The sequence below is a fragment of the Salmo trutta genome, chromosome 16 (genome assembly GCF_901001165.1).
Source record: "Salmo trutta chromosome 16, fSalTru1.1, whole genome shotgun sequence".
NCBI classification, from domain to species: Eukaryota; Metazoa; Chordata; class Actinopteri; order Salmoniformes; family Salmonidae; genus Salmo; species Salmo trutta.
The window spans coordinates 41,690,112-41,702,862 of NC_042972.1; the positions used below are offsets into that span (position 1 = coordinate 41,690,112).

Genomic DNA, 12,751 nt, shown 5'->3' on the forward strand with positions numbered 1-12,751 from the left:
ACACAGGGGATCCTTCAGAACGACATAACTCTAAGAACCATTCACGTAGAATTGGAATACAGTCCATTTATACATTTAGTCAATTTATATCTGCAATGTTCTCTGAATGTTTTGTTCTGAGCAATTTAGGCATATTCGCTCAAATTCTATAATAATCCACATAATTCGTGTAGCCTACAAGTAATAGAAGTTACATCTGAATATAGCCCATATTTCCAGGATTCAGAGAAATGGTCTTATAAAAGAGGTCACTTTTGATGCTTTTGGAGCCATAGGCGATTGATTTGGGGGTTATTATTCTGCACAAAGCACAACCATTACAGAGGGACAGATGACGGGTTCATCCTGAATGGGCTACAGATGGTGGAGTCACAAGAAAATACCCACAGGTCAAAGGCATTTCATAGGATTTCTCAGTGCATGCACTGCATGCACGCAGGCATGTAACCTACAAAATGATGCATTTTTATATATGCATTAAGATATATTTTTCTACTTATACGCCCAGACTAATTCGTGGTGCCTCGAGACAACATTCAGCCACTCCGTTACAATCACATCCTCTCATCCATCTCCGACGTGGGGAGGAGAGGCAGTTCAAACAATAAACACGTCGTAGCTTAAATCGATAACAAACAAATCTTATCCAATCGTAAAATCTTGAAGCCGTCGTTCATTTCCGTGAAGCCAATCCCCGTCTGTCTCTATGGTGTTTCATTTTTCAACAAGCTGACGAAGGCTCGGTGTTTTCCGTGTAGTAGCAATAAGAGCCGAGAGTCGTACACGCGCGAGGCATAGACATCAAGCGGTTTGGGTAACTCTGTACAATTGTTTACATCTTACTGAACAAGGAGATAAGTATTTTGAAAATGTTATCAACTAATGAGGTATGTTTGTTGATTGTACATTTGTTTTGTCTGGTTTCAAAATAATATGCATTAAACAGCCATTATTCCATTTTTTAACAATGTAGGCTAACTTACATGTCAAATAGGCTATGCAAACATTACACATTTTGTGGATTTATTAATGAAAAATCGTTATTATTTTTTCTGTTATTATTGTTGTCATTCCATTAGCTCGTGTCTGTTGGGACATTTCAAGTGCTTAAATTACCTCTTGGATTTATCCGCGTTTTGGAATGGGTAAGTTTGAGTGTTTGCAGAAACACATATTTGTTTTGCATGAAATAACTAAATGATAGAAAACACGTTTACAGTTGCCAGTCAATGTATTCATCATATGTATTAACGTTAGTGCCTGGCGAGATATAACATAGCAGTCATATTTAGGCTACATTTGCGCACTGAAATATAACTGCGCCTTTCATGTTTACCCAAGGGGTCTCGTTGTGTTTTTGCGAGTAAATCAGCGTTATAGCAGGCTATATTGTAGGTTTTGTTTACATTCATTTCCATTACTCTCAGGTGAAACTTTTAATTCTCGTAATTGCGTTCTGTGTCGCCTACCATGATGTTACTATTTCTCGGACGAGTAACCATTCCAGCGCTTGATCCATCAGCGCGTGAACAAACTGCTTTACCGTAACCAACTGGTTCACGTTCATTTCAGGAATCGCTGCTCTATTAGGTCTTCACAGGGAGGCTGGAGAACATGGCAATCACCAACACCTAAAAACGAACGTTTTGCCTGAAACAGATCGCAGTGTAGCAGGACAGAAAATGGATCATCCTACAGACAGTGAATCTTGTGGCCCTGGCTTGTTATATAAATCAGGCAGACAGGCATTGAGTCATTCAGTTATTGTATGATTGAATGTTAGAATGGGAAAAACTAGTGGCTTTGAGTGTGGTATGATCGATGGTGCCAGTAGCGCCAGATCCAGTATCTCAGAAACAGCCACCCTCCTGGGCTTTTCATGCACAACAGTGTCTATGGTTTACCAAGTGTGGTTTGACAAACAAACATTAAGTCGGTGGCAGTCCTGTGGGCAAAAAAAAAATCTTGTTGATGAGAGAGGTCGAAGGAGAAAGAATCATGCAAGCTAACAGGCGGGCCACAAACAGACAAATAACGGTGCAGTACAACAGTGGTGTGCAGACATCTCGGAATGCAACTCGTCAGTCGGTCCGTGTCTCAGATGGGCTATTGCAGCAGAAGACCACACCGGGTTCCACTGCTATCAGCTAATAACAAGAAGAAGTGGCTCCAGTGGGCACGTGATCACCAACACTGGACAATTGAGGAGTGCAAAAACATCACCTGGTAACAAATCCCAGTTCCTGTTGCGTCATGCTGATGGCAGAGTCAGGATTTGGCGTAAGCAGCATGAGTCCATGGCCCCATCCTGCCTGGTGTCAACGGTACAGGTTGGTGGTGATGGTGTAATGGTGTGGGCAATGTTTACCTGGCACACGTTAGGTCCCTTGATACCAATTGTACAACAATTGAAAGCCACAGTGTATCTGAACATTGTTGCTGACCAAACCCAATAGAGGATCTTTGAGATGAGATGGAACGGGCTGTTGGCAGTATGAATGTACCACCGTCCAATCTGCAGCAACTGCGTGATGCCATTGCGTAATCATGGACCAACATCCCTATAGAACGTTTACGACACCTTGTAGAGTACCCCAAAGAATTCAGGCTGTTCTGGAGGCAAAGGGGGGTCTGAGCCAGTGTTTGTGTGTGTGCGAGCAGGCACATGCACAGTTATGGCTTTACCTGTGCACAACACATGCCCCTTTGCCCTTCCAATCTCCAAATTGCCCTTTTCAGTGGTAGTATAACTTACATTTACATTTAAGTCATTTAGCAGACGCTCTTATCCAGAGCGACTTACAAATTGGACTTCCCCCAAAATGTTTTTTTGTTGTCATTATTGTTCTGAACCCACTGCCCGCAAGTCATCGTTAAATTCTCGTCTATGCTTCAGAACCAAAATGTTGCGCGTCTTGATTGCTGACCAATGACCAGTCATCAACATTTTCAGAAAAGGCTGGAACGCATATCCAGATTAGAGACCAGAAAGAACTTGTTTCATTTCCTCCAGTTTTGCCTGACAAAAACAGAGTAGGCCTATGTTTATCATCCATATAAAATACAGTTTAGCAATCTACTGACTCATCGTTGCCAGAACAATAGGCTAACTGGCGATTTGATTGATCATTTTCATATTTCAGATAGGCCTAGGACGGGTGGATACTGGCTACATGTCTAAAGATAGGCAGCTGTAACATTGCATATTATGGGATGAAGATTTAACATATTCTGGCAAATGTATTAAGATATTTGTGAGGAAGAACAGGTATACCCGGCTGGGAACGAGCACTCTGCAGGTAGGCTGCCCTCCAAAGTGATGCAGACAGAACATGCTTTCCAACCGATCCTGCAGACTCCACTACAAGTAGGCAGAAGGATTTTGCTTGCTCTGGACTCCAGAGAAGTGACATGATATATCCCTAGTTGATATTGACTGCTAACATGAATGACTTTACACTCCAAATGCAGGTGTTAAACACAGTTTATCTCAGTAGCCTAACTTACGTTTTGAAAATGCATCACTGTTTATGGCTGTAATGACAGGCTACTATTGCGCAGTGATTGTTTGTAAATGTTTGCGTGTGCACATGTGCATGTGGGTGCGAGCCGGAGGTCGCAAGTTTTGTACCACTCTTTTTTGGGGGTCGCGGGTTAAAAAGTTTGAAAAAGATGTTGAAGTTGAGTTGGATATATACTGAACAAAAATATAAACATATAAACAGCATGCAACAATTTCATTGATTTTACTGAGTTACAGTTCATATAAGGATATCAGTCAATTGAAATACATTCATTAGGACCTAATCTATGGATTTCACATGACTGGACAGGGGCGTAGCCATGGGTAGTCCTGGGACGATATAGGCCCACCCACTGGGAGGTTTTCCCCCACAAAAGGGCTTTATTACATGATGGATTATCTTGGCAAATGAGAAATTCTAACTATCAGGGATGTAAACAAATAAGAAATAAGCAGATTGTGCTGCTTTCCCCGCTTGTAATAATTGCTAAACGAGTCTGTGACTGCTGCTGCTGGAAACATTTTTTCACACACACAGGAGCAAGGGCTGTGACACAGAGTGACAGAGCTCTGAGCATGCAGTGGTGTCCCAGTGTCATGGAGATGATCGTTTCTCTCTACGAGTGTGTTGAAAATGCAGAGGGGTAGAGGAGGAATCAGTATCTTTCCCAACCACGAGCATAGTGACGCACAGACAATCAACCCACTGCACACTGTGATTCTCAAGAGTGATTTAATTGATTCAGCTTTGTTAGTAGGAGTGACCCGGGTCGGACAAAACAGAGATAACCTGGGTTTACTTACATCTCGGTCATCTTCAGTACCTTTACTATTGCAGATTCTTATTAGAAGCTCTGATGGCAGTTGTCTTTGTCATTCTGCACATCATTTCATCATGAGGAGTATGTTATTTGTCTTTGGCAAACAGTGCTTACAAATGCATGATAGGCTACAAATCATTACTCAAGTCATAGACCCAAATGTATTGAAGTTTTTTTTTATTTATAAAAAAAATGTATTTGTTGTTTTTATCAATGTCAATCAAAAAAGCGATAGCAGTCACATGATCTGCACAGCAACAAAACATGAACAAGAAAGGGGGTTTGGTACAGCAGCTCAAGATACAACAATTGAGAAATAATATTACAAGAGGGCTATCTAACAAAGGTCTTTGTTTTTGTAGCTGCGCCATTGAAAATTTTAGCTGTCCTAGAAAATGTTTAACTTTTACTGCAGTGGGCTAAATCAGGGTCACACAGTGTTTCTTGAAAGTCTTAAACAAATCTACTCTGAAACAAAAGTATACTCCTAACACACATGGTTATTGTCTATATGTCAGATATAGAGTTGAAATGTATTAAACTTTAAGTTTGCATCCCAATATTACATTTTATATACATCACAGAACACTGAAATATTATAACAAACTGTTTAACATAGAAACACTGGGAATTCCATCTGTTTAAAAAAAAAGTTAATTAATTATACTTTCTGAGTGATTTAAATATTGACTGGCGTTCATCAGGCTGCACACTCAAGAGAACGCTTCAAACTGTATCTAGTACCTGCAACCTGGTTCAGGTTGTCAATCAACCTACCAGGGTAGTTACAAACAGTACAGGAATGAAATCATCAAGATGTATTGATCATATCTTTATTAATGCTGACGAAATTTGTTTGAAAGCTGTATCCAAATCCATCGGATGTAGTGATCACAATATAGTAGCCATATCTAGGAAATCCAAAGTTACAAGGGCTGGGACTAATATTGTGTATAAGAGGTCATACAAGAAGGTTTGTTGTGATTCCTATGTTGTTGATGTGAAGATTAGTTGTTGGTCAGTGTGTAATGACGAGCAACCATACAGACCCGGGTTTGATCCCAGGCTGTGTCACAGTTGGCCGTGACCTGGAGACGCATGAGGCGGCGCACAATTGGCCCAGGGTCGGGTTTGGCCGGCCGAGATTTCCTTGTCCCATTGCGCTCTAGCGACCCCTTGTGATGGGCCGGGCGTCTGCAAGCCAGCTGGACGGTGTTTCCTCTGACACATTGGTGCGGCTGGCTTCCGGGTTAAGAAGTGTGTCAAGAAGCAGTGCGGCTTGGCAGGGTCGCGTTTTGGAGGATGCATGGCTCTTGACCTGTGCCTTTCCCGAGTCCGTAGGGGAGTTGCAGCGATGGGACAAGACTCTAACTACCAATTGGATATCACGGAATTGGGGAGAAAAAACATTACGAGCAACCAGACTCTGCACTTGACACATTTATGAAATTGATTATCCCAGTTACTAATAAGCATGCACCCATAAAGAAAATGACTGTAAAAGTTGTTAAATCCCTGTGGATTGATGACGAATTGAAACATTTTATTGTTGAGAGGGATGAGATGGTAAATAGGTCTGGCTATACAACTGATTGGCAAAAGTACTGCAAATTGATAAATAATGTGACTAAACTGAATAAAAAGAAGAAGAAACTACACTATGAAACAAAGATAAATTACATAAAAATTTGAATTGTTGGGCAATTAAGGCAAACTCTGCTCCATCATTCATTGATTCAGATGGCTCATTCATCACAAAACCTACTGATATTGCCAACTACTTTAATGATTTATTTCTTTGGCAAGATTAGCAAACTTAGGCATGACATGCCAGCAACAAACTCTGACACTACATATCCAAGTATTTCTGACCAAAATATGAAAGACAAGAATTGTAATTTTGAATTCCGTAAAGTAAGTGTGGAAGAGGTGAAACAATTATTGTTGTCTATCAACAATGACAAGCCACCGGGGTCTGACAACTTGGATGGAAAATTACTGAGGATAATAGCGGACGATATTGGCACTCCTATTTGCCATATTTTCAATTTAAGCCTACTATTCCCCTACCTAAGAATAGTAATGCCCCCTTATCTGGCTCAAATAGCCGACCAATCAGCCTGTTACCAACCCTTAGTAAACTTTTGGAAAGCAAAATTAGGTATAATCAGGAATTCCCCAGGGCAGCTGTCTAGGCCCCTTACTTTTTTCAATCTTTACTGATGACATGCCACTGGCTTTGAGTGTCTATGTATGTGGATGACAACACTATACACGTCGGCTACCACAGAGACTGAAATGTCAGCAACACTTAACAAAGAGCTGCAGTTAGTTTCAGAATGGGTGGCAAGGAATAAGTTGGTCCTAAATATTAAAAGAAACTTAACGCATTGTATTTGGGACAAATCATTCACTAAACCCCAAACCCCAACTAAATCTTGTAATGAATAATGTGGAAATTTAGCAAGTTGAGAAGACTAAACTGCTTGGAGTAACCTTGGATTGTAAACTGTCATGGTCAAAACATATTGATGGAACAGTAGCTAGAATGGGGAGAAGTCTGTATATAATTTCGTACCTTTATTTAACCAGGAAAAGCCCATTGAGACCTTGAGTCGCTTTTTCAAGCGAGACCTGGCCAAGAAGGCAGCGACAATCAATACATTACAGAATTAAAAAATATAACAATACAACAACATGATCCAGCCTTAAAAAAGTATTTACACTCCTCTGTAACAGAGTCTCCCATCAACAGTTGTATTATACAGCATCCACCTTCACATCAAAAGTGTTTGCTTCTGTAGACAGTATCAGGGTCATTCAAACATAAAAACACTTAAAACTGTGATCTCAAGAATCAGACATACAAACTGACAGACAGATTGGATGCCATCTTGGATAATAAAGCTCTGCTCTGCATTCTTAACAGTGCTATCAACAAGGCAGGTCCTACAGGCCCTAGTTTTGTCACACCTGGCGCTACTGATCAGTCGTGTGGTCAGGTGCCACAAAGAGGGACATAGGAAAATTGCAATTGGCTCAGAACAGGGCAGTACGGCTGGCCCTAGGATGTACACAGAGAGCTATCATTAATAATATGCATGTCAATCTCTCCTGGCTCAAAGTGGGGGAGAGATTGACTTCATCACTACTTGTATTTGTGAGAGGTATTGACATGTTGAATGCATCGAACTGTCTGTTTGAACTACTGGCACACAGCTCGGACACCCATGCATACCCCACAAGACATGCCACCAGAGGTCTCTTCACAGTCCCCAAATCCAGAACAGACTATGGGAGGCGCACAGTACTACATAGAGCCATGACTTCGTGGAACTCTATTACACATAAAGTAACTCATGCCAGCAGTAAAATTTTATTTAAAAAATATATAAAAATACACCTTATGGAACAGCGGGGACTGTGAAGAAACACAAACATAGACACATACACACTATACACACATTTACACATAGATATTGTGTTGTAGATATCTGGTAGTAGAGTAGAGGCCTGAAGGCACACACTTAATATATTGTGAAATCTGTTATGAATGTATTGTAATGTTTTTAAAATGTATAACTTCTTTAGTTTTGATGGACCCCAGGAAGAGTATGAAATTATGAAAAATATTCATAACATGAGGCCACTAGGTCATTTGACTGCAGGAAAGGGCTACAGAAGTATTTGGATCAAACCAATGTTTTTTTTAATTGTCTTTCTGGCAGCGGTTAGGGCACATATGAACAATTTCAATATAATCAAATCCAATACAATGTCACAATTATTTCCTAGTAGAAATAGACCAGGCGACATAGGTACATTTATGTCTATCAAGCTGTGAAAACGGTATTTAATGTGTACATAGGTCCCAACTGAACCAAGAGTGCAGCCGTTGCAGAGATTATCATCAGAGAGTTGTATGTATCCAAGGCTCATCAACATAGGAAGAAGTTGAATATGTCTAAAGTCCATTATTATGCCTCTGAAAGCTAAATGTGTGTATGTTTGCCCCAGATTATCCTTTTTTTGCCGTGATTAGGCCTTCAGTCGGTCAGTCAGTTTCCCAGTCCCTGCCCTATTCCTTGCTCTGTACGGGCTCCAGGAGGCAGGATGGATGTAGATGTCTCTGTCTTCCCCCTAATCAAACTAGTTTACTGAGAGACAGAGGGCCTTTATTCTGATCTGCTTTTCTGGAGGGAAATGAAACACAAAAGGTAAATGGCTCAGAGATTAAGTCTATATAGAGTTGACATGGAGGCTTCTCAGGAGTCTACGCTCTTCAAGAAAGGGGTTCCAAAAGGGTTCTTCGGGTGTCCTCATAGAGGATCCTTTTTTGGTTCCAGGTAGAACCCCTTTGGGTTCCTTGTAGAACCCTCTGTGGAAAGGGTTCTACATGGAACCCAAAAGGGTTCTACTTTTTTCTAAGCATGTACAGTGTAGTAGAGGAAACCTGTTCTGACTTCTTTTGAAATTAATGAAGAGTCATGGTTGTCAGTTCAGTTTGTTGATGAGCCACTTACATTTAATCTGATGGGTTTAGGTCCGTGCTGACATTTACATTACCAATGACATTTTAAAAACGCAATTGTGTTGTCTCGCACACAACGGCACCAATCTTTATGTCTGTATGATCTATTTGTGGATGGTTTTTCCAGAGAGTTATATGTGGTCCATAACCTTTCCAGTAGACATGGATGTATGGGTCATCTCCCATACATTTCTGAAGCTGCAGCTGTGGCTCTCTGGCACATGCGCCCGAGTGGTGCGGTGGTCTAAGACACTGCATCTCGGAGCAAGAGGTGTCACTGCAGTACCTGGTTTGAATCCAGGCTGCATCACATCCAGCCGTGATTGGGAGTCCCATAGGGCGGCACACAATTGGCCCAGCGTTCTCTGGGTTTGGCTGGGGTAGGCTGTCATTGTAATTAAGAATTTGTTCTTCACTGACTTGCCTAGTTAAATAAAGGTTACTTTTTTAAATAATTGTTTTATTGTCAGTATCTGGCACACAATTCTCCAAACAGCTGTAAATTCCTCCCTCCCAAGTCATGCAGAAACTGTCCTTTGATATGTGCCTCAACTCCTCTGTGTGTGTGTGTGTGTGTGTGTGTGTGTGTGTGTGTGTGTGTGTGTGTGTGTGTGTGTGTGTGTGTGTGTGTGTGTGTGTGTGTGTGTGTGTGTGCGTGCATGTGTGGGCATCCTAATACTGAACTAGTTGTATTAATGTACAGTCACTGTCTTGCCTGCAGCGTAGCGCTCTTGTTTCAGATGATAGGTTTCTTTCAGAATACTGACAGCTGACTAACAAATATGGATTTGTATCAGATATCAGTATAGCATCAGTGATTTTAGTGTGACTGTGAAATACTTGATACAACTTTCTCAGGTGTCTCAACTAGACACAATTGTATTGTTTTCATAGGACAGTGTATAGGTAATGCTCAAGAAAACAGAACCTTACACAAGTTGGGATTTCTCTATTTTATTTCACAAATGGTGCTGAATAAGAGGAATTTCCATTTCAGATAATTATTGTTATGGGAGAAAAAATATGCACCTCCTCAAGGGAGTATTAATCTCCTCTCTGTGTCTCTCTGTCTCTTTCTCTATCTCTCTCTGTCTCTGTTTGTCTTTCTGTCTCTCTGTCTCTTTCTCTATCTCTCTCTGTCTCTGTTTGTCTTTCTGTCTCTCTGTCTCTTTCTCTATCTCTCTCTGTCTCTGTTTGTCTTTCTGTCTCTCTGTCTCTTTCTCTATCTCTCTCTGTCTCTGTTTGTCTTTCTGTCTCTCTGTCTCTTTCTCTATCTCTCTCTGTCTCTGTTTGTCTTTCTGTCTCTCTGTCTCTCTCTGTCTCTCTCTGTCTCCCCTTCTCTGTCTCTCTCTCTGTCTGTCTGTCTCTCTCTCTCTCACTCTCTCATACCTCCCTGGACGTTAGCAAATGTCAGATCATGTCAATTTCCAAAGCTTCAAGAACCACTCTATCTGGGTTCAAACCTACAAGCTCAACAGAATGCAAAGCAATGAACTCTTCAGTTCCAATCCAATGTCATAAGGCCCATGTGGATGCAGCTTTAGGTTGGAATCTAGCCCTGCTAACCCTAACCCATCAGGTCAGAGAGGAGCTCACGTCCCTCCCTGAGACTATGGGCCTGGCCTGGGCTCGGCTCTGTCTGTGAGTCAGACAGGAGAAGGACAGCCTGTCCCATCCTGTTTGCTGGGAGGGCCCAATGTCAGAGCCAGGGGCAGAAATCAAGCCCAACGCTACTCGCTCAGTGAGTGAAATTCTACAGGGGAAAGCTTGAAGCGTGTAATGGTCTGGTGTTGCTTTTTCTCCAGAGACGGAGTACCAACTTATTCACAAGTTCGTAGTTCTGTAACATCATACACCATTGTGTGAAGAGCAAAAATCATTATTAACAGATTCATCAAGGTGAACACACTTTTGTGTCTCGTCTCTTTAGTAAAACAGAAAGAATTTCACTTGCACAGTAATATGGATGTAAAGTGGTGTTTTGCTAAAAGAGTCAACTCTTACATATAGTATAATTAACACTCACTCATAGGTTTTTGCACAAACATTCACTGTCACATACGCTCACAGACCCATTGATTGTCCCAATACACACAAAGAATAACTGGTGTCCCACCATCCACACACACAAACACTTGTTCGGATTGTACCACTGCTGGGTGCGGAGGCTTACTAACACACACACACACACACACACACATAGGGGAAAGCTTGAAGCGTGTAATGGCAAGACACACACACACACACACAAACACAAACACAGTCAAATCATATTACTGTTTGGTGGCTGAGGCTGACTAACTGCACTGTTGTGTAGCCATGGAAACCCCAAGGGGAGAAGAGGAGCATGAAGAAGCACTGTTATAAAAATACATTGAGATTTTCTGCCTGCTTATGGTCAGTCAAGCTTACAGGGAGATGGGGGGGGGGTGTTAGCAGGGGAGATGGGGAGAGAGAGGGTCATAGGTTAGACAGGGCACAAACCATTCACCATGTAGGGAGATCAACTGCCATGAGAACTTGATTCTACCATCATGTCTTGATCAGGACTGTTATCACAGTGTGTGTTGGGTTATGTCATTAAGCCCCTTAAAAGTACAATATAACATATCTAAGATGGTCCTCTTTCAAGACTAGATAGAAAGGACTATATACAAAATAGGACATTATTGAAATAGTTAGTTTTTCTAACCCCGTGGGTAATGATGGTATAATAGCTGGGTTCCTGGCATTCATAGACTCTATATGACCCAAAGTTTTTTTGATGGTGGATCAAAACATGTAATGGGCTGCAGACATGGTCCAGATTTCTGCAGTCGTAAAGAGAGAAGATTTCAGACTTTTTGTTCCCAAAGTGGGCCCAAATGTCTTTAGTTTTTTAAAATTGTTTAAGCACAATTTTGAAAACAGGGCCCGGTTTGTCAAAACACTACACACAATTAGCACAACCCTACCTACACCAAAGTAGCACAACACTTCAGATCATTTGTAAAATGGAACACTGTCAAAACTATACACCACTTCATAAAAACTATATTTTGCTACCATACGAAACACATTTCATATGACTTCAATCTTTTTGAACCAGTTACACACTGCTGTTGCTAACCTAAAACACTTTTAGCAAGTCTAATTGTCACTGATTAGAGTACTGTAAATTAAGTACACAGAAAGTGCAACTATACAAACACTACACAAGACCAATGCTGCAGACTGAGGAAAATATCATTTATTTCTCACCATATACCCAAATCAGTCAACATGGAGAATCACAACAAAACATGTCCCAGTTTTCATGCTACTACAGTAGTGTGCATAACACTGTTAGCTCAGCAAACAACAGACAAATGTAAAATACTGTATCCAGTACAGGTTACAATTACAGTAAATAACAACAACAACAAACATAAAAAATAATCTGAAAAAAACTGACAATATTATACAGAAAATACTACAGTAAACATACTATACATTATCTCTTCGCTCTTCGCATTATCTCTTAGCTGGATCTGGCCAGAGAATTTCATCAACATCACAAGCAATATCCTCATTAGCAAGACAACGCGGGAAGAACCGTCTTGAATGTCGAATCCATCCTTGCACAGCTGCGGCGTCGACTTGGTCACAGGCGTCCTCCATGGCCTGAATGAGGGGTACCTGAGCCTGGGGCTGGAGATCGTAAACCTTCCACCGCCATGCAGAGAAAAACTCTTCCATAGGGTTTAGAAACGGAGAGTATGGTGGAAGGTATAGTACTGTCAACTGTGGATGGTGTTGAAACCAGTTCTGGACCAAAGCAGAGCGGTGGAATGACACATTGTCCCAGATAACAGTGTATTGCATCTGGTGCATTTCATTACCTGCTGTGACGATGTG

At 41.3% G+C, this 12,751-nt stretch overlaps 1 protein-coding gene across 2 annotated transcripts in view; it reads left to right on the forward strand.

Moving 5' to 3' along the window:
- The first annotated feature begins 755 nt into the window (after positions 1–755).
- The window catches only part of LOC115150765 (synaptoporin-like), a 32,967-nt gene continuing 20,971 nt past the window's right edge, over positions 756–12,751 (forward strand). For both annotated transcript variants that reach the window (XM_029694424.1, XM_029694425.1), the window contains exons 1-2: positions 756–887; positions 1,080–1,145. In XM_029694424.1, coding sequence (XP_029550284.1) covers positions 870–887; positions 1,080–1,145 — 84 coding nt within the window. In that variant the 5' untranslated portion in view covers positions 756–869. The remainder of the gene's footprint in view (positions 888–1,079; positions 1,146–12,751) is intronic.